This window comes from Cladophialophora psammophila, assembly GCF_000585535.1.
Source record: "Cladophialophora psammophila CBS 110553 chromosome Unknown aczJe-supercont1.13, whole genome shotgun sequence".
NCBI lineage: Eukaryota > Fungi > Ascomycota > Eurotiomycetes > Chaetothyriales > Herpotrichiellaceae > Cladophialophora > Cladophialophora psammophila.
This window is the reverse complement of record NW_006912934.1, coordinates 303627-324135: the sequence shown is the minus strand read 5'-3', so window position 1 is coordinate 324135 and position 20509 is coordinate 303627. Positions and strand designations below refer to the sequence as shown.

Below are 20509 nucleotides of genomic sequence, written 5' to 3'. Positions count from 1 at the left end.
CATAGATGAAGTAGTATCAATCGATTGCCGCTTTGCCGCGTATCTTGTTTCCAGTGTGTAAATTTCACGCCCGCCAACTTACAGTTGGCAAGCGAGCGTGAAAGTCTTGCCCCACAAGGACAGTAGGCAGTTCCTGCTTTTGTTGGATTGCTTTCGAGGCCTGTTTGAGGCCCAGAGATGTTCCGATCTCCTCAAGCGCTTTGCGCGCCTGAGTTGGTTGGGAACTGTTGCTCCAACGGCTGTGAAGAACCACATCTAGCGGCCACAGAAGATGCTCTCCACCTAATACTCTTTGAACAGTTTGTGCTACCAGATCGCCTTTTGAATCGACCCGCTGCAAGTGGAAAGGTATGCTGTTGCATATCGCCGACAACAAGGTGTTAATGGTTTGGGCGGATCGTTGGACCTTTGGTACCACGCCCTCTCTGATAGAGGTACAGATGCAGACCAGATTTTCCACAATTTCAAAGATGAGTTCATGGAGAACGATACGAGCGCACCGGTACTGATTCCATACCTTGCCGACCTGAACGTCGCTGTAGAAGTCTACAGTGACTTCGAGCGCGTTCGAGATAGTGTGGATTGTAGTCATTGGGAGCCATCGGCCAGTCAGACTTCTCTCCCATTCCTCGAATCGTCGGTCAATCTCCTCTGCCTCTTGCAAAACGTCGAGCCACAACATTTGGATGTTAGTGGCAGATCCGGTGAGTACGTTGGATAAGTTCGCGACTGAGGTTCGTAATTTCCCAATCGCTAAGCAGCAGCGTAATATGTCCGTAGCGGGCTTTGCAGAAGCACAACGACAGACTTGTTCTTCGCATAGCCCAGACCACTCCTGGTAATATTTCAGAACATAAACTTGCTGCGATATTTGTGAGTAATTTCGAAACCCGTTTTGAGAGTCTGAACATACCGCTTGGATAACCAAAGAATTTGCGATCTTGCAGTTGGCTGAAACAGAATCCTGTTGAGAAACTCGCTGCAAAAGGAGGGATTTGCAAGCTTTCAGGTGGGACCCGGATGTCATTGAGCGCTCTCCTGCAATATGCTTCGCAAAACTCAGCCAATGATTTTGTTGTTACTGCAAAGATCAAAAACTGACACTAATCAAGCGAAGAACGAGAACTGTACAGAAGGTCTCGTCCTTCAATCTCTCGGCATCGTCGTCTAGGGCAAGATTCAGTAGCTTCAAACACCGACCGTAAGATCTGCGGGCAGAGCCAATTGCGCCATAATCACCGGATTGGTTCCCCGATAACAACAGTGAAGCCGCGCGAATTGCCTGCTTCAAAGGACTATTCTCACGAGAACCCATGTACCAGTTGAGGCAGCAGGGAAAGCCAGGTCTCAGACATGACAAGCTGCTCAAAGAAATATTGCGTCATTATCTCTATATTCGACAATTTCAGCTCACTTGAAAGGGAGAGAAGTGGTGTGGGTTTCAGGAAGCCTTTCGGTTGACCAGAGGAGCCCATTAGGACGTTTGAAATCGAAAGTTCTTCTGACCAATCGGAGACCTGTGTAACGATACCAAAAGAATGGAAGGGGTCCGAGATATCCAGGGCTGGAAATCGATTGTTTATTTCGAGGTCATGAGCTTTTTTGTGGTGGCCCTGGTCAAGGTTCAAGGGAAGCAAACTGTGAGCGGAGTCCTTTGCTTGGGCCGCTCTCTGCACAACCTTTGAAGTTTCATCACGGAACATGACATCCGCAGCTGCAAGCACCCCAGGACAGAGAGCCCGAGCTTTAAGGCATCTCCGACACAAAGGAAATGTCTGATCACACTATCGAGACAAGTGAGTTATCTAAAGGAAATCCAAGTAGTCACACTAACTTTAACCTTCCGAGCGCGGCAGGCATTGCAACCGCGATACAATCCTCCTGGATTTGGCATGATTGTTGAGATCAATGGTCCAGCCGTGACCCTTAAAACTTTCGTCAACAAAGTGTATGGACTCTCCTTGGGCGCAGATGCCGTTTAGAATGTCTGAAAGGATCCACCCGTGCGGTCCACCAGCTAGGCTGAGGCGTGGCAGTTATGAGAGTGCTGAATACAAACTTTCGATGGGGAAATCTTGCTACCGTTTTATGGCGAAAATATGTGGGTGAGAAGTCCTATAAGGGTCTTTGAGCATTGCACAGATATATATATATATATATATGTATCTAGGTATCCCGTCGACGGCTTGACGCTGGGATATTGTTTTCCCACGGTTTTGCAACCTGGAGCCGCTCGCCGCCTAAACGAAGGCGCACTATGATTATTCGATTCTGTACACGGAAAAGTCAAGAAGCCAATGCTGCATGGGACATAATGAGCACGGTGGATTGTCAGACAGCAGAGTATAGCAGAAGGACTTTGGAAGTTGCTTTCAGGGTGCTTGGATCTTTTAAGGCGGCAAGTGTTGAAGGGCAAAAGGGTGACCGAGGCACGTGAGCAGGCGAATGCCAAGACAACTGTATTCTGACCTTAATGCGACTTCGACTATGATGGCGATGGCAATCACCAGCGACCCCCATACATATCCGTTCATCCGTTTTGACCCTGAACACCCTATTTCCTTGACCTCTGTGATCCTTCAAGCCTCCAGATTGCAGAGATTGAGTCATCATATCTCCAGGACCTCTCCGAAGTTGATTCCAACCAACCTCTGCCCCTCATGATGCGCGTTTGTTCAACTGCGTCGCATCACGGCCGAGGAGCTTTTGAGGAAGTTTCATCTCCTTCGGTGTAACGACCTTAGTGCGTGGGAGACCGTGAAACCTCGAGTGCGCCGGGTGGAGCACTCATCATGGCTGCGGTCATGGCGAAACCTGCGGCGACGGCGACAAAGATGAAGAAGCCTCCTGCGCCTGTGGTCCAGACGAACTTGAACGGTGTCAAGCCTACAGCACCGTCTTCATCGCCTTCCAGTGCCCGTAAGACCATTCCTGGACAGAACCCCACACCAACGTCTACTACCGGTAGCGGCCCGACGACAAATGGCGCCGCTCGACCCAACCGACGAGTGCAGCGCCTGACGACGAGAAACAACACGGCCGATGGTGGCTCTCTGGATAAGCGAGCTTCTAGGAAATATCCGGAGCCTCACGGTACGCTCTAACAATGTCCAGTCGTTGGAGAAGCGACACTAACGAATCCCGCTCTCTAGTTCCCAAAGAGTCCCACATTCTCCGCAAGTTCAAAGGATGCGTGCCCTCTCTAATCGTACACCTTCATCCTACGCATTTCCGTTTCGACCAGCAGGATGGTAGTTTCAGCTACCACTCCGAGATGCGTGTCTTCATTGAACATCTAGCCAAAGGCACGATTCCGCATGATATGGTAGAAGAGTTCCGGAAGTCTGAGGTCAAATACTACGACGGGTGGCTCATAGTACGGGTGGTCGACCACAAGTCCGTCGCAAAGGATGCCGCCGCCTCTGGGGCCACTGCAGATGACGAAAAACCGTTCTCTATCCACAACTATAACCAGTACATCACTCCTTCACCCTACGCCCCATACCCTACCAAGGAACAATCCGTCGCAAAGTCTCCTCCCATGAAACAAGAGCAGGTGTCGAGCGGCAACAGGGCTCATCCCAACTCCGACGATACGATCGGTGTTGCACCGAAATCATCAAAACCCCAACCGAAAGTCTACCACGTCGCATTGCGACCCACCATTCTGTCCCGGCACATGGATCTTGTCATCGATGCAATGACGCCAGATCCAAAGTCTCTGAATCGGAAGCAATCACAAGCAAACGTAAATAGCCGTGCGCCCGGCTCTGGCGCCCCACAGACTCCGATATCAGCCATTCCAACAACTCCTTCGACCGAAAAAGGCCCGCCCTTCAAGAAGATAAAGCTGCGGATTGATCCCAAGGATATGCTCGAATATGAGGGGAGGGTGATAAATGCGACGGCACCTCCTTTGTATCTAGAACCTCTGGAGAGTCTAGCGGAGGCGGAAACCCTTATTGGCCTGCTGAAAGATCCCCTTCACGATCGACGACCACCATCACCCAAGAGCCGGAAAAGGACAGTTGCTGAACTGGCGGCTGATGATGCGCATGCTAAGGAACAAGAGCGATTTATGCTCATTATGGATGAGCGCACTGCGGGTACGAATGGCGCTGCAAACGCAGCAGGCGTGGACGGTCAAGCCGGGGCGGCGCTCTTCCAGCCGCGGTTCGAGAAATTTAATGCTCTCGATAGTATCAAGAGAGACATTGCGGAGCGGAAGCAGCGTGAGAAGGATCGGCAGCTTCAGGAAGATGAAAATAGGAGAGGTCAGCAAGAACGGCTTCAGGAAGAGGAGAAGAAGCGAATCATGATGCAACGAGCGCAGGAGGCCCGACTGCTACGAGTGCGTCAGCAAGAAATGGCGGCAATGGCGGCCCAGCAGGCCCAGCAAGCCCACCAACAGGCCCAACAACAACAGCAGCAGCAGCAGCAGCAGCATCAGCAAACCCCTCAAGCTGCTCAAAGGCCCCCCTCGCAACAAGTTAATGGCATACCCCCGAACATGCAGAACCAGATCATGGCTGGTCAACAGCGAGGATCACCCATTATCCGGCAAGGAACCCCACATGCAGCCTCGTCGCCTGTTGTCGCGAGTGCTGCCCAAGGCGGGGTGCCAATGGCGGTATCTGGCTCACACCAAGGTCACGGATCTCCACCAAGACCAAGTTCAGCTGTACAGCACGGCCATCCCAGTGCACCCATGACTCGAGCGCCTAGTACCCAAGGGCCAAGTCGCAACGGCACTCCACAGATACCTCACGGTACCCCTGCTCAAAGGAATGCCACCCCAATCATGAGGCAGAATACCCCGGCACAACCCGTCACTCATGGAAGCCCTCATGGAGCTACACCACAAATGGTAGCTGCTGGAATGATGCCAGGGGTGCAAGTGCAGATGCCGAATGGTGTTCCTAGACAAATGAATCCTCAACAACTAGCCGAGATGCAACGACGCCATGCTATGCAGCAACAGGCCGCAGCACAGGCGCAGCAAGCAGCAATGCAACAGCAAATGGTCAACGGAACTCCTCAAATGTCCCCTGCTCAAGTGGCGCATATACAGGCGCAACAACACGCACAGGTGGATCGTCAAGCTGCAATGGCTCGCCAAGCCGCCCAACAGCAGCAGCAACAGCAGCAAGCGATGCAGCAACAGCAACAACAACAACAACAACAACAAGGAACTCCGCAAAGCGTACACATGTCGCCTAATCCCAATCAAAGCCAGAAAGCCTACAACCAGTCTGTCGCCGAACATGTCAAGGCTCAAATGCAGAGCCTGCAGCAAGCGCAAAATCATGGATCGCCTGCGCCAAATCATATGACTCCTCAGCAGCAAGCAGCTCAGCTAGCTCATGCTCAACAACAGCAACGAATGATGCAAGCAGCCCAAGCCCAAGCCCAAGCCCAAGCCCAAGCCCAAGCCCAAGGACAAATGATGGGACAAGGCGCACCCCATCCTCAACAGCGAGCCCAGGTGGATCCTCAACTTAAACAGCTATTCCAGCAGACTCTGCAGAGCTATACACAGCGGTTCGCGCAACAAGCCGCCCAAAAGTATGGCGGCAACATGCAAATGCTTCAGCCACAGGAAATGCAACATGTGCAAATGCAAGCTCAGAGATTTGCACAAGCAGCGATCCAGAAGCGTCAGGCTGCAATGAACCAGATGGCGCAGATGCAACAAGCGCAGGTACGGCAACAGATGGCACAACAGGGTGGTGGGATGCAGAACGGGATGATGAATATGCAGAATATGCAGAACATGCAAGGAGTGGTCAATCCGAATATGGCCGCGGTGCTGCAGCAGCAGCAAGCGCAACATATGCAGCAGATGCAAATGCAACATGCCCAGCAGATGATGGTGGCACAGCAACAACAGCAGCAGCAGCAGCAGCAACAGCAGCAACAGCAAAACATGCAATTCCAGCAGAGATAAGTTCGTCTGCACGTTCGTCAAAGTTGAGGGTTCAACGTAAGGAGCTGTTGCAGTTTTACCGTACATTACCCTTTATATGTTATTCTGCTTTACTCGCGGGCTTGAAGGTCTGGGCTCTCACGACTGGGTGGACATTCTGGATTACACTGGCTTGGCTGGCGGAGTCTTGGACCACGACAGGAGATTTCTAATACTCGGATTTTCTTTACTGCCTTTGCGACTTGGGTTCGCCCGAGACTTTGGCCGAGATGGGAAGGTCGCATTGTACTGTCCACCGAAAACAGGGAAATTGGTGTTCGTCGACGGGGTTCCGTTTACTGCTTGGCCCCATGCGGGCTTTGGGTCTATCTACGATGTCCATGAAAAGAACGACTGCAATTCTAGCGGAGGGTGTGGCGAACGGGGCTGAGGTTACGCACAGATGGATATTGATTGCATAATGCGATGCGATGAGATGTGCGCTGGAAGTGGTGACATTGATACCAAGATAGTCGGTCATCCAGGTCAAGGTCCTTGCCTGGTTGTGTACATTGCTAACTTAGTCTTTTGACATACTGGCACCAGTACATTGTCTTCCGAGCTACCCGATTACACTTTGAAACCCTGGCTTCTTCAGGGCGCGAAACTCAACCGTCTCTACCCATGACTCAGCTCCAACGTGCCGCCTTCTCCTCGGCTGATGGATATCCATGCACACTTAATACCACCTAGATTTCCGGCTCACTGCGCTAATCCCAGCTTCGCAGGTGGTCTAACCGCAAAGGCTTTTAGCTTGTGTCTTGGCTCCCTCGTGCCTTCTCTGGGCAGAGGAATCGCAGAGCCTTTCACCGATGCCAGCAAGGCTCGAGGACATCCAGACGGTGTTGAAGCGTTCTGAGAACAGGCTACGAAGGTCCATCCGCCAACCATTGCAACTCTATCGCGGTAAGCCGTCTTTTTTTTCTCTCGCTAAATATCTTCTCATTTCGGTTCTCAATCAGAGATATTTGATATACAGTTTCGACACAATGATGCAACGATACGGCAGGAGAGGAGATGCTGCTTCGGGATCCCACACACGATTTCTCCATTCAAGAGTGCTTGTATTCTTCAAAGAACTCTAGAGATGAGCATTGAGTCAATATAGCGTCCGTAATACGGAATCTACTAAACCTTCCTTGTCAGACGCAGTTCCATTTTTTAATTTCCGTCATCTGACTGCATCTGCTTGTCGTGGCCTTGAGGCTTGTTCGGCAGCCGAAAGGTCTCTTCACCTTGAGTCTTTAACCAAAAGACACGTCGATATCCAAATACCCAAAACGTGCAATCGCCTTGCGTTGCGAGCACATGGAAGTCGACGAAGCCTTGGGATCACGAAGGTTGCCGATGATACCACCAATTACCAAGCCGAAGACTGGACAAGGCCCAGCGCCACAGACACCAATGTATGTGATTCCTTCCATCGGATACTCTTCGCCTCCTCCTTCCGCCTGTCGATCCGACGAATTGTGAATGGAGCCAAGCTGGGGAGTGCCTCAACGAGGCGCAGCCCAGGCGGACCTGGGACCATTTGATATGCACCCTAATCTGCTCCCTCCTGACTGACCCCGGATTGCCTAACAGGACATCGCTCAAGCCTGCGCCCACTTTCATCATTGGGTATCCCAAGACCAAAAGCGAGAAAGTCCAGTCCCGTAGTGCGATTAGAGCAAATGCATCACGGCTGCGTTGGCGAAAAGGCGCCATATCAACCGCGGCTGGTAGTACACGCGGCACTGTCCCCCCTACACCACGAATACGAATACCAATACCTGCGCCAACCACATGCCACACCCTATTTCCGAATCAGGAAGAAGTAAAAGATAGGGCCCAGTCCCATCTCGACAATCCTGACCCTGCATTGGTACCGCTTCGTCCACCTGTATTATGGAATCAACAGCAGCGGGACCCAGACCTGGCCCGGGAACAGGCACAAGTTCTTCTCGATCTGTCTCATCTGTCTCCCTCCACCTCGCTTCATGCAATTATCCTCCCCTTACCCGTGCCATTCCCCCAGTTAGCCTTGTTCTCTGAAGGCGAGATCAAACTTCTCCTCAGTCAGCTCTACGACACCTTCAGCCAAGCACTGCCAACGAACAGGCCCGGTGGGGGGGACGAGCTTGCCGTGACATGGGTCCGCAAGATCGTGTCTGAAGCGGGCACTCTCTACGCCTACATGTTCTCGCAGCTCATGAGGAACAAACACAGGCAGCACCATTTATGCCCCAAGGCCCAGCGCCAACTTCTTCACGCCTACTCCGAAACTATATCCCATGTCAATGTAGCCCTGTCCAACCACTCGACGGCTTGCAGCGATGGCACGATCCTTGCTGTTTTCACGCTTGCCTATCATTCCATGACATTCGACTCTCGACCCTGGCCGGACCGGGGCCGGGGTCCGGCGCAGGGACCCTTGAACGCTGTGCGCCTGCTCCATCTGTACGGTGGGCCGATCGAGGTTGCCTCGACCCATCGAGAAGCGCTGTTGAAGATGATAGAACTTCGTGGCGGGATTAACCATTTTGCATTGCCTGGACTGGGAGGACTTCTTTGCTAGTAAGTTTTGTCAAGACTTGCGCGGGTACAAGCGTGAAAGGGAAAGCTGACTTTGATACAACTCGTAGTGCGGACCTCATCTTTGCCAGCCGCACGGTCCAGAGGCCCCGACTTCCTTTCACTCCCTGCTTGAATATGGACTTCGAGAGCCTTCTGTCGCGCGTCTGGAAAGCCAACCATCCCCTCCACAGACTTGGCCAAGGATTTTCCGTACTGGACAGTTTCGACTCGTCACCAAAGTCGTCTGATCTCCAACTGGCTTTGCGCGGACTAAGTTTATATACCCTCGCCGTGGACGACTATCTTGCTGCACGGTCCGTGGCACCGAGTCTAGCGGTGCTGGAAGACCTGAGATGTTTCGTGATGCATGGGATCCTAGCTCTGACCCCCCCGGATCTTCTGAGTGACCCTTGCCCCCAACCCGGGGCGGACGAGGTCCTGTACATCTGCCAGCTCGCCGCTCTCACATACGGCATGCTCTGCATCTTCCCACTCCCCGCAGCTCCCTTCGAGCTTCTGGCCAACCGCATCAAGCAGTCCCTGTCGCGACACGACTTCACCAAAGCATGGGCCGAAGCGCCGCGTCTCATGTTGTGGATCACCTTCGTCGCCGCCATTGCTTCGTCGGGCCTGACCAACAACGTCACGAGGTCCTGGTTCGTGTGCACGATCGGTCGCTGCCTCCGGAAGTTGCGGATCGAGTCCTGGACCGCGCTCAAGGACGACGTCCTGCTTGAGTTCTTGTGGCTGCCTGCCACGAACGACGCCGACGGGATCGACCTGTGGGCCGAGATCGTCGAAGCCTCCACTTCCTTTGTCGTAGGCGGCGGCTGTGTGAGCTGAATCCCGGAAAGGGGAAAAAGAATGGAGTTACATGCATCTACGTGGCGAAAGGCCATTTCATCCTCTGCCTCGTCGTCGGCGTGTCGGCGGGCACGAGGATCTGGAGATCCTCGCACATCTCCCGGTTGCAGGTGCCTAGATGTCCGAAAGTCGACAAAATGATGCCGCCGCCCCGTTGAAAACCTCCTGGTCCACGGGCAGGACAACGTCATGTCATTAATTGCCTCCAAGCAAGTAAACCTCCCAAGGGCCCCGGACTGCTGTTCAGGTTGGAGCCGTTTAGTTTACCGTCCCAAAAAAAAGCATTCAAAGAGTGCGGCAGATGTACACGACCTCCCATCTGGTTTGGGTTTCACCATTCTTATAACTCCTTTTTCAAGAAATGCTCCGGCCGATGCTCAAACTCGTAGTCCACATGGACATAGGCCCTCTCCACGTTGGGGAGACTCTCCAGCTTCATCTGCAGATCCTCGGCGATGTCGTGGCTCACTCTCAGTGACTCCTCAGGATCCATAACAACATCCACTTCCACGACCAGTCTCGGTCCACTGTGCCATGCTCTCACGGTATCGATATGCTTGATGTGGTCCGAGTGTGTCATGGACACGTACGTGATGAGTTGTTGCGTTTCGGTGTCGGCGGAGATGCCGATGAGGAGCTGGAATTCGGAGGACGCAGTATGAAGCCACAGGACGGAAATCAGGACTGAGAGAACAATTGCACCAGCGGGGTCTATCCACCAGCGCAACTTGCTCCCGCCTACAGACGTCAACACACCAAAGCCATTGATAAACAGATCATTGCGGTGGTCTTCCCAGAGGATGCGGATTTGAGAGTATTGATTCCTGAGTGCCCAGCAATACAGAAAGAGCCCAAGTTTTGTGCAAAACGCAAGACTCACAGCAACCACCGATGGGAGATGGAAACTCTTGGTATCTTCAGACGAGCCCCGCGCGAGTTCTTGTACAGAGAAGGCAATGAGGATGAAGGAGACAGCGGTCATCAGGAAACAAAATACAATGTTTCCCGCTGTTTCTATGCGTGCTCTTCCGGCGGGAAATTTGCGCGCATCGACTTTGTTGACGGCTTTGTTGGACAAGATAAGCGTGACATTGGACAAGGGGTCGAATATAGCGTCCGCCATAGTCGTAAACAGTGACAGTGAACCCGAACTCACGGCACCATAGACTTGCAGCACTGCGAGGATGATGTTCGCCAGGAACGAGCCGTATACGGCGATCTGAAAGCGCAACTGGGTGGATGTTTGTGTGTCTCTGGCTTCTCGGACATGCTCATCTACCGGCTTCAGAAGGCGCTGAATCTGTTCATTCTGCGACTCGTAGAAGTTTGTGATCTTAGACTGGGGAGACTGCCCCGCCAAATCTAACGGATTACAGGTATTCCGTTTCCGGGCTGTGTTGGCCGTGATGTGGTCGAGCTCCGACCGGGACTTGAGACGGCGAGAGAGGTCTAGAGGATCGGACGGGGAGGCGTAGGTTGGGGATTGGCTCTCGGTGTCAAAGGTAGAGGCAGTTCGGTGACGGGAGATCATGGCTTCAGCGTTCTGCTGGACTGCGGAAGCGGCGGAGCTCTTAGCTTCGCCGTGCAGAAGGTGAGGGTTGGGCATGGGCTGGTAGATGTTGTGAGCGAGCGGGCGGTGGTGATGATGCGGATTTTGGGTGAGCTCCATGAAGTGCTGTGGTTTGGTGGCGGGATTGATCGCCATGGCGGCTGCGGTGGCTCAGGTAGTAGGGAGTGAACGAAAGAAGGAAAGACAGTGAGCGGGATGAGAAAGAAGGGCGGTCTTTGTTGGCCAGGTTGACGGCATGTGGCCTCACCGTCTCAATGGTGGTGGGAAGCGCAGCCACAGAAACTGCGTGGAGTAGATACGCGGCGAGGGCGGTAACAGCTCCACAGAATTATTGATGCATGTTAGTGATGTGTGGGGGAGAAAGATGGCCAAGAATCCAAGATGAGATCGGCCCGTCTTGGCCCCTCTCACCCAGGCCCTTGGGCCTCGGCACGGGATAATGCCAACACCTTGTTCACCTTCAGCGTTCACACATTTCATGAATTCTATCCCAGGCTGACACCTTAATCCTCAGCTTTTGGTAAGTTGAAAGCTTCTAGCAGCTTTCGAACGCTCAGAAATGCTTCTCGATTCATGTTGGAACAAGGCCCTTGAATCTCGAACGAATCGTGACTGTACTGCTCCGGGATCGTCCAGGGCGGCCATGGGAATGGGCTCACTCCTATCTCCAGGAGAAACTTCAGATTGCCAGGCCTAAGTCTTTACAGAGCATTCCCCAACGCTCTCTGGGCCACTTTTGGGTGCGACCCATCAGATGAATCCCCCACATGCTCCAATATGAGAGGTTCTTTGCGGATGAACTCAGGCATGAAAGCTGCTGCATTTTCGGCCGAAGTGTGCTGAATGAAGAAGCGTACCGATCCAGGCAAATCCCATTCACAATCGCGCCCAGGAATTCCGCCGGTATAGTTCTCGATAGTATTCTATTTGGTCGTATAACAGAGCCTGCTCCGTCACCATCGTCCATCGAACAAGAAGCGGAAGCATCAATATTGCCGCAACGCACGTCAAAATGCACATATGTTGGTATGCGGCCACGTGCGTCGTCGATTCGATCATCAAAGAGTGGTTCTGTCCTCAAGAAATCTTTCAGAAGCGTTGCGTCGCCTACCGCACACGAATGCAAAATCAGCCGAGTAGGTGCTCTTGTGAGAAGAAGGGCGAAGTATCGTATCAGTAAACGGATCGTCTCTGAGCCACTGCTAGGCCGGGGCAGCAAAGTCCGATAATGAGACAATATAGTTTTCTCGACCGAGAATCTGTATGACGTTAGCAGAATACGTCGTCGCATAGAGGGACGTAATCGAGTGAGTGCCCACCAATTGAGACCGTAAGTCTCTGTCGTAGGAAGAAATACACGAAGGACAGACAGCTTCATTAAATCGACCTATAAGAGGAGAAGTCGTGTTAGTGGATCCCATGAGTAGATTCTAGTAATCCTTATGACTGCCTTGTCTCAGCGATAACTGCCAACCTCTGTATTGTGGTGAATCTATGAACAAGCTAACGACATCGTGTAGAATTTGATCTGGGAGTCCGAGGGCAGTGTGCATTTTGATATGCTACAAGTCTGTAAGTGTGAAGATGTCGAAGAGTGTCAAGGGGAGGAGGCTTTAAGTAGAGTGAGCGAGGCATTTGTTCTGGGTACCCGGTATGCGCGATTAGATGCAGGTTGTTGTTGCAGGAGGTACCCTTTCTCTCACCTGTCGAGCGACGGCTACGATATTAGTAGAGTCGATCGAGGCTGCACAATTGTCGACCAGGGCTAACAGCTCCACCAAACTAATGTCAATATTAAGCGTGGGGGAGAAGATGGCAACCTGGAATGGGCATCCGCCGAGGCTCCAAAGTGCAACGAGTGCCAAGCCAAGTCGCGCAAGCTCCGTTTCCGTTGAATTGCGCGTCATGGTCTTGTCATGCGCCCTGCTCGCCTGCACCGCCTCATCAATCACCAGACTGACCAGAGCACAAAAACATCGTTATTCCCTGCCGCCCTCATCCGCAAGCTTCATCCTCAGTTATTCTCTTCTCCTAATTGTTGTGGAACTGTATCCAACTGAGTCGCGCAACTGCTCATCGACAGTCATGGCCTTCTTTTTCGTCGTCGGTACCAAAGGTGAGCTAGCTTCGACCGACTATGCCTCGCGGACTGCGCCCGCTAACCGTCTTCCCCGTTTCTAGACTTCACAAGCCCTTTGAAAGGCTACGAAGGAGTAACCGCACAGTGTCACAACTGTGGAAACTGGTCGGCGCATCCCATTCAAACGTGGGACTGGTTCACCTTCTGCTTCGTCCCCGTCATTCCGCTGGGCGGGAGGCATCAGGAGGTCAGTCTCAAACACCATCGGCCTTTTTGCTTGCTTGCTAATTGTGGGTCTAGTTAGCATGCTCCATCTGCAGATTTCGTCAAGATATGAGGTATGGCGGCCATAAATATGTGCCTTGACCCGTACCAGCACTCTAACCTGGAGGTCAGAAATCGACCCGATGTCGGCTCCATGCAAGGTCAGGGACCTATGATGCCTCCACCAGGACCTCCGCAGGGATGGGGTGGCCCTCCTCCAGGGCAAGGACCGAATTATAAGTGAGACAACACGGCATGTTACAATGGAAAAAGAGCAAAGGCTGAGTTGTGGAGTCGATACGCATGATTCCGGAAAGCCGGCGGCCATTGATCATTGTTTCCCTTCCGCAATGTCCTCTTCCTTCCCAACGGCGCAGTTACGGCTATCGGGGTTGACGAGCCAGGGCACTATGGCGTTCCGGCCAGGAATCGAGCCAAATTTCATCCTATGTTGAGTCCAACGCATTGCACACTGTTTTTGTTGGGCTGTCAGTCCAAAAGTTTCCAGAGCGGTGCGCTTCGCGGCTTTTCGCCATGGCTTCTGTATTCAGAGTGCGAGACATCCCTGTGTTGCATGCCATTATGCAAATGCAGGGCCGGGCGCCAAGGCCAGGGTGGTGGTCCGCTGCCTGTCTTCGACTCACTTTCCGCGAAGGAGACCCTCCAGTATCATCGCCTGTGGCTGATGCCCTGCCTCTTGCCTCCTTTCGGCACTGCAAGAGAAAGTTTGCTCCGGTTCGGTCACCAGCTAGCATTCATGTCGATTTCCCCCGCATCTACAAGAGCCCCCAAACGGGTGCGGCAGACCCAGACACCTACCACGACATAGTCGAGAGACGGAAAAGAGAAAAGAAGCACAGCGCTCGATTGAACCCATGATCACCCACTCAAGTAGCAAAAAGTCTCATATATCAGAGTAAACCCTTCCCTACTAGTCAGGCTTCACGACGGAGCGGCGGATAAGTCATTGGTGGAATTTTGGATTTATGGACTCAGAAAACCGATCGAGCATCAACTTTTTCCTACCACACATGCAGCCACAACCCTGGAAATGGCCGGTCTATTTGTGATGGCGGTTGTGCTGGAATTCTGGGTGCCTAAAATGTATCCTACTTCACAGCCTGGTCGTGTGTATTCACGTCTGTGGGGTTTATTTCGTGCGTGCACGCCGCATTCAATGAGAGAGCTCATAGGGGTCTTAGTTGTTGGCAATATAGGCAAGTTCGTTGTTATCCGTCTGGAAATGCTGTTGGAAAGTCTTTTCATGTCGACATTTGGGACTTTGACGGCACTACCAGCAATATAGTAAGTAGACATGCTTCGCGAGGGTGGATGCAATCGTGTGCAGGAGCAAGGCTGAGCAAAGGCTAGAGATCGGTCTCGATCACGTGACACCACAACCTATGGGGCCGAGGCGGTGAGGCGCGGCAGAATAATTGTGAGTCGAGATCCAGTTTTAATCAACTGAAAAAAAAAAAGCCACCAGCTTGTTTCTTTCTCTTCTCTCATGCGCCGCTCTCCATCCGCTGCGTTCTCTGCCACAAGCAACGACACGCTCCTGTTCTCGCAACAGTTGAGCACTCGTTCTCTTCCTTGCAGATGAGAAATTCGGAGTAATCTTCAAACCTTTCACCTCTGTCTTCGAATCACTCCGTGATCTCGAGGCACAAGGTACTGCCCGCGAGGGCCCGGCACGATTGTTCCCGTGCTCGCAATATGGCATCAGAAATTTACAGGGCCTCGAGGCCGGCATCCATGTGGTGCCCGTGCCTTGAGGGATTCCCTTTGGAAGAGCCGTTGCGAAGATTGTCTGGGGGGTTCACCGAAGTGTCCTTCCTTACTTTAGTGCAATCGCAGCGGAAACCTATCCATTTCCTCTCGAGGGACGATAGGGTTTCAATTCGATTCCGATTACTCTAGAGAGCGGCGCCATCTCTTTTTTCTTTTCCACGTAAGTTGTTCACTCTTGGGTTCCGGAAGGTCTAGGGTACTACTGACATTTTCCACAAATTCCTTATCAGGATTCCCTCGCAGTGGTCAGATCCCTCAATGCCCGTTCACGCCATTCACACTTGCGCCGTTCGTCTGTGATTCGGCAGCAAATTGCCTGAATGTATCCAGGTCGACCTGTCTCAGCGCACTATCCTCGGTGGCTTCCAACACCACTTTTGGAACTCCGTTCTTAGTGATCTTCCCATCTCTGTACGCTTGCAACGCCTCAAGCCATCTCGCCGTACACAGACACCACTTGCAACCCCCAGTCAGGCCTGCTGTCCGAAGATCGTTTCCTTGCGAAGCACTGTAGTCCAGAAACTCTTCTGTCACCACACCAGCCACGGCGTGGTTGCCAAAGTCTGCAACTCCAGTCCTACAATACCCATCTCGATGAAAACCGGTGATAGGACGGTTGGAGAAGAAGGCAAGAGGTTGTTGGAAAACTGCGCTGGTCAGTAGAGTTGCGCTAGTATTGCTAGCCGAGAGAGCAAAGTAAGACTACGTGCTCAGTTCGGTATGCGAGGCTCACCGTTCAAATGAGAGGTCATATTTTCGCCCCTATGGTACCTAGATGCGGGAGGAGGTGGTGGCTGTGGCTTTCCTGGACCACCAAACACCGGAATTTGGAGAACTCGCGCTTTCAGACTTGGCCAGAGGCTGAAGCTGCGAACCAGACGCGTGGTCACCTGAGTTGGTCGCATCAATTCATTTACCCTTCTCATCAACTCGGGTTCGGCTGATGCCGGACGAGGCTATCAATCTCGATCTTCAAACCGACCAGCAATAGAGACCGCTCTCATGAGACGTTAGTTCCGCTGAAACGTCAAACCCTGGTGACGTCAAACATGGTCGAAGTGCAAGCAAGCATTTGCCAAGGCCGTTCAGCAGGTGGAGATGCCTAGAGATCTCCAAATTGGGGTTCTCGAAATTGGTTTCGAGCCTCTCGCGAATGTGGCTGGTGTGCCCCCCCCCTCAAAAAACTTGTTTCAATACCTCGTACTTTCGATCCTTCTCTTTCATACGCCGTGGGACTCGGGAGCTGCTGTCGGTAATTCATTGCAGCCATACGGAGCAACATAGTACGATCGTACCGAACTGGATGCATTTGCCGCACTCGGAGCTTGTCCGGCCCAGCCTCGAGGGCTTCTCGTTTAGGGTGGAGATCAAAGCACCGTCATTGGCCTTCTCGCAACGACGTGGATGATCAGCTCACACTTTCCCCATGGCTTCAACCCGAGAAATTTCCTGCTGATGCGGAGAGCTCCTCCCTGACCGACTTACGTGGAGATGGGGACATGGCCCATATCATCGTGCTGGCGCTGAAGATATCGCGACAATTTTGCAGAAATGCTCATGGTTTATTCTCCTGATATTCGTCCCTTTTACGTGCGTATACCTCGCTCACAGGGGGTCAGTGTTTGCTAGCCTCAAATTTAATGATGAATCTGTTTTGAAAGAAGAAACGTTTCCATTGTTCTCATGATTTAAATACTTTTACCCGTCTCACCTCAACTTTATATCATATCCGCGCGTCTCCTTCAGTCGGACTGAAATTCACCCAAAAGACAACGAACTACAAAGTCACTCACAAATACCAATCATGCCCGAGTTGAACGTTGGGATCTGTGGTGCCGGCATCGGCGGACTGGCGGCAGCCATTGCTATCAGCAAAGCGGGTGTGAAGGTGACAGTGTTAGAAGCCGCTCCTGAGCTCGGCGAGATTGGTGCTGGTATTCAGATGACGCCGAATGTCGCCAGACTGCTCATGAATTGGGGTGTGGACAAAGTTATCGGAGACGATCTTGTTGAGTTTGAGGAGCTGAACATGAGGAGGAAGGATGGCACCTTGATTGGGTACACGAAGACTATACCGAATGTCCGCAAGTATGCTTTTGGTTCCTGTCAACGCCCCAGCCACAGCGTATACTAACATCTCCGAGCACTTTGGGCGGCGTGCCCTGGTGGTTAGGTGAGCATGCGCCTGTAGAATCCTGTTGATTTAGCCTGACGAAGAGCTAGTTCATCGCATGCATCTCCACGCCGGCCTCGCAGAAGTGGCTCGTCGAGAGGGCGCAAACCTCGTTATCGATGCTCGAGTAGTGGATGTCGATTGGACCTCGTCTCCTTCCAACAAGGTCACTGTCACCACTGCCAAGGGCCAATCGTGGACATTCGACCTGCTCATCGGCGCAGACGGAGTCCGCTCGACCGTCCGCAAAGCCATCATGCCTCAGGTCAAACCGGCGCCTCCGACGGGGAACTGTGCGTATCGAGCTCTTGTCCCTTACGACGAGATCCGACGAGACCCCATCGCCAAAGAACTCATCGAGAAACGCACCATGGAGGTCTGGATGGCCGACAAGTCGTACATCATCTCCTACCCCATCTCCGGCGGGAAATTGTTCAACATGGTCCTGAGTCACCACGTGGACCACCTGGTTGACGACGTCCAGGACATCGACATGGAAAGGGACTTTCGGCAGAAGTACAAGGACTACGACCCGCGGATCAAGAGGATCGTCGACATGGTTACCTCTGCAAGGAGGTGGCCTCTGTTGGTCACGGGCCCGCTGGACAGCTGGTCGACCAAGGAGAAGAACATCGTGCTGATGGGGTATGGAACGTTATTTGTTTTACTCCCATTGCCGTTTATGGAACTTGGTTCCGAGTTGGCGCCCCGGATGCTAATTCTCGAGTTTATCGACTTAGTGATGCGGCGCACTCCATGACCAACCATATGGCGCAGGGTGCAGCGACCTCAATGGAGGACGGCGCCTTCCTCGCTCGGACTCTGGCGAGGGTCGTCGAGGGCAAGCTCAACATTGCGCAGGCGATCGAGATCTACGAGAAGACGCGAATGCCCAAGGCGTACTACAAGCAGCAGGTGTCGTTTCTCAATGGCGCCATTTGGCAGGTCCCCGACGGGCCGATTCAAGAGGTATGTAACGTACCAGCCTTTTTCCCGCCGAAAATCGGATCCCCCAAAGAAGAAAATCCGGGTGTTCCTGTTTGCTGACCCCAGACGGATGGATGTATATATAGGCGCGAGACAAAGCTATGGCGCCTGAATTGAAAGGTGAACAATTCATGCGCTCTCCGAATCTGTATGGCGATCCAGTGACGACATTAAGGTCAGGCTCAGCACCTCCAAATTCCCCAGACTAACTTTGACCATTTGGCTCGCGCTTCTCTTTCTTAGCACGGCGCGGGCAAACCGGGCTGACCATGAACTTGAAATTATTCTAGTGTGTACAATTATGACGCGGAAGAAGACGCGGAAATTGCCATCAGGGCGTATCTCGAGAAATGCGAGCCGTTCGATGTCAAGACCGGCGTCACCGACCGCGAGTTGGAGCGCTTTGTTGGGTGGTGGTGGCCGAAGGACAAGATTCCGCTGAACGCATCAAAGCTGTGATGGTGATAGCGACGGCGAAGACGAGGATGGTGATCATCATGGGGGGAGGGGGATTGGATGTATATGACAAGATTTCCTCACTCTATCAGCGCTCGACTAGAGTCAATTTCCAAATATAGACGGGGACACGGATGGTGCTGGACCGGAAACAAAGAGGCTTCTTTTTATTTTGTGTCTCGCGTGCGCCCTCCGAGTCTTGATGCGGCTGAGCGCTTTGCAACAAAGGAGGCAAAGAATGGTTCTGGAAGGGACGCCATTTCTAAATTTCCACCTTTGTTTGAGACGTGCGATTCACTGCCAAGCTTGTCCTTCCACTTTTTTGTCGTCGTCGTTGTTATGAATGTGACTTCGCCACCTATCTCTCTCGCCGCTCACGTCGCCGGCGCACTCCATTCACCGACGGTCACGTGCGTGCAGCGACGACTCGGTTCACCTGCCATGATGGCTCCATTCATCGTCGTCGACGGTGATGATTTGGCGGCTGATGCCATTTCAGACTCTGTTGATGAGATAGACTTGCCAGAAACCTGCCTTGACGGCGACGACAACTGGCACGCCTTCTACACCATCATGTCGTCCGACCCAGTGCACGGCGACAACGACGGTGACGTCCAGCTGCCGAACCCAGTGCAGCCACCCGCCTCAAATGAGCCTCAGCTCAACCTCTCTTCAAACGGTAACAACAGCGTTACCTTCATCGTTCACCCAGCAACATCGCCAGCAACAGCGGTGGAGGAGCTTTTTGCGCCTCTTGACATCGACGACGAGGACGACGAGGACGCGGCGGACATCAATGTCCAAGGCAACAGCCTTACACCTCCTTCATCACCTCCTGCATATGGTGAAACAGTCCTCCATTTTGGCGAAATTGACCTGCCCTTCGTCCCCATCGAGCAACATGTCCCCGGCCACAACGACATGACGAGTGGTGCGGTTTCTCACCTGGACGAAACGAGCACCGACTTGCTTATGGATGACAACACAATCTGTACATCTAGCAACGCATGCCAAGTGGCACCTTACAAGGTCCTCCGACGACATCGGCTCTTCAACATCGGTCTGCCGTTGGCGGATGAGGGTCGTCTGTACGACTTGCCGAGGGACTTCCTCACCACATACCGCGGACTAGATCGCGCAGTAGAAGAATTTCGAGCCTGTGACGGAGACATGATTAACGAGATGGACTCCGACACTGCACTGCTGGACATGATTGTCAAGAGGGGCGGGTTCACAAGCAACAGATTCCAGGAGGTCGTGTACCCCGAAGATATCATCCCGTTCGAATACTTTCAACCAGCTCCCAGAGGAAATTTCGAGTTGAGTGGAGAGGAGGAGGTGCAGGACGAGGAGTATTGGGAGGAGATCAAGGTCCAAGGCAAGATTTGGGACGAGATCTAAGCTCCTTAGGGGAGGCCGCCCTCAGAGTGTTCTTGGTCTAGCAGGCATGAGTGTTGTGATATATTCAATTGGCATTGGCCGACGGACATGATCAGGTTCGGGCCAGAGAAGAGACAGGATTGTTGGCACAGAATCGTTTGGATATCCAGCGATGGTAGCTGAATAACAGAGGATGAACAAAGTGATACGGCCAACACGGCCAAGTACGACGCAACAGCAGCGGCCAGAGTGGTTAGCATAGCGAGATGGAACAAATCCACTAATGAAAGACAGGCTTGGCAAGCAAGCCGCAGTCTAACCGCTTGTGGAACAACTGCTCCAAAATTTCCATGAGCAGATGAGAAAAAGATGCTGTGTCTCCAAAAAATCGCAGGTTGCGAATTGTTACACCCACTCCGTTTT

General features: G+C 52.6%; 8 protein-coding genes across 8 annotated transcripts; 5 read left to right on the top strand and 3 right to left on the bottom strand.

The window, feature by feature from the left end:
- Positions 1-64: 64 nt before the first annotated feature.
- Positions 65-682, bottom strand: A1O5_08226 (uncharacterized protein; the record flags this gene model as incomplete). The annotated part of the gene is made up of 1 exon (XM_007748810.1): positions 65-682. One exon carries the CDS (start codon positions 680-682, stop codon positions 65-67), a length of 618 nt encoding a protein of 205 aa, XP_007747000.1.
- A 2110-nt stretch (positions 683-2792) lies between these two features.
- A1O5_08225 (uncharacterized protein) lies at positions 2793-5947 on the top strand (the record flags this gene model as incomplete). Its single annotated transcript, XM_007748809.1, has 2 exons — positions 2793-3093; positions 3153-5947. 2 exons carry the CDS (start codon positions 2793-2795, stop codon positions 5945-5947), a joined length of 3096 nt encoding a protein of 1031 aa, XP_007746999.1.
- Positions 5948-8656: 2709 nt separating this feature from the next.
- On the top strand, positions 8657-9364 carry A1O5_08224 (uncharacterized protein; the record flags this gene model as incomplete). The annotated part of the gene is made up of 1 exon (XM_007748808.1): positions 8657-9364. The coding sequence occupies one exon, from the start codon at positions 8657-8659 to the stop codon at positions 9362-9364; it is 708 nt and encodes a 235-aa protein (XP_007746998.1).
- A 361-nt stretch (positions 9365-9725) lies between these two features.
- On the bottom strand, positions 9726-11090 carry A1O5_08223 (uncharacterized protein; the record flags this gene model as incomplete). Its single annotated transcript, XM_007748807.1, has 1 exon — positions 9726-11090. One exon carries the CDS (start codon positions 11088-11090, stop codon positions 9726-9728), a length of 1365 nt encoding a protein of 454 aa, XP_007746997.1.
- A 1950-nt stretch (positions 11091-13040) lies between these two features.
- A1O5_08222 (uncharacterized protein) lies at positions 13041-13543 on the top strand (the record flags this gene model as incomplete). Its single annotated transcript, XM_007748806.1, has 4 exons — positions 13041-13071; positions 13137-13282; positions 13336-13373; positions 13432-13543. The coding sequence occupies 4 exons, from the start codon at positions 13041-13043 to the stop codon at positions 13541-13543; spliced, it is 327 nt and encodes a 108-aa protein (XP_007746996.1).
- Positions 13544-15345: 1802 nt separating this feature from the next.
- On the bottom strand, positions 15346-15842 carry A1O5_08221 (uncharacterized protein; the record flags this gene model as incomplete). The annotated part of the gene is made up of 2 exons (XM_007748805.1): positions 15346-15737; positions 15824-15842. The coding sequence occupies 2 exons, from the start codon at positions 15840-15842 to the stop codon at positions 15346-15348; spliced, it is 411 nt and encodes a 136-aa protein (XP_007746995.1).
- A 1052-nt stretch (positions 15843-16894) lies between these two features.
- On the top strand, positions 16895-18709 carry A1O5_08220 (uncharacterized protein; the record flags this gene model as incomplete). Its single annotated transcript, XM_007748804.1, has 5 exons — positions 16895-17195; positions 17314-17908; positions 18004-18232; positions 18337-18425; positions 18541-18709. 5 exons carry the CDS (start codon positions 16895-16897, stop codon positions 18707-18709), a joined length of 1383 nt encoding a protein of 460 aa, XP_007746994.1.
- Positions 18710-19150: 441 nt separating this feature from the next.
- Positions 19151-20107, top strand: A1O5_08219 (uncharacterized protein; the record flags this gene model as incomplete). Its single annotated transcript, XM_007748803.1, has 1 exon — positions 19151-20107. One exon carries the CDS (start codon positions 19151-19153, stop codon positions 20105-20107), a length of 957 nt encoding a protein of 318 aa, XP_007746993.1.
- Positions 20108-20509: the final 402 nt, after the last annotated feature.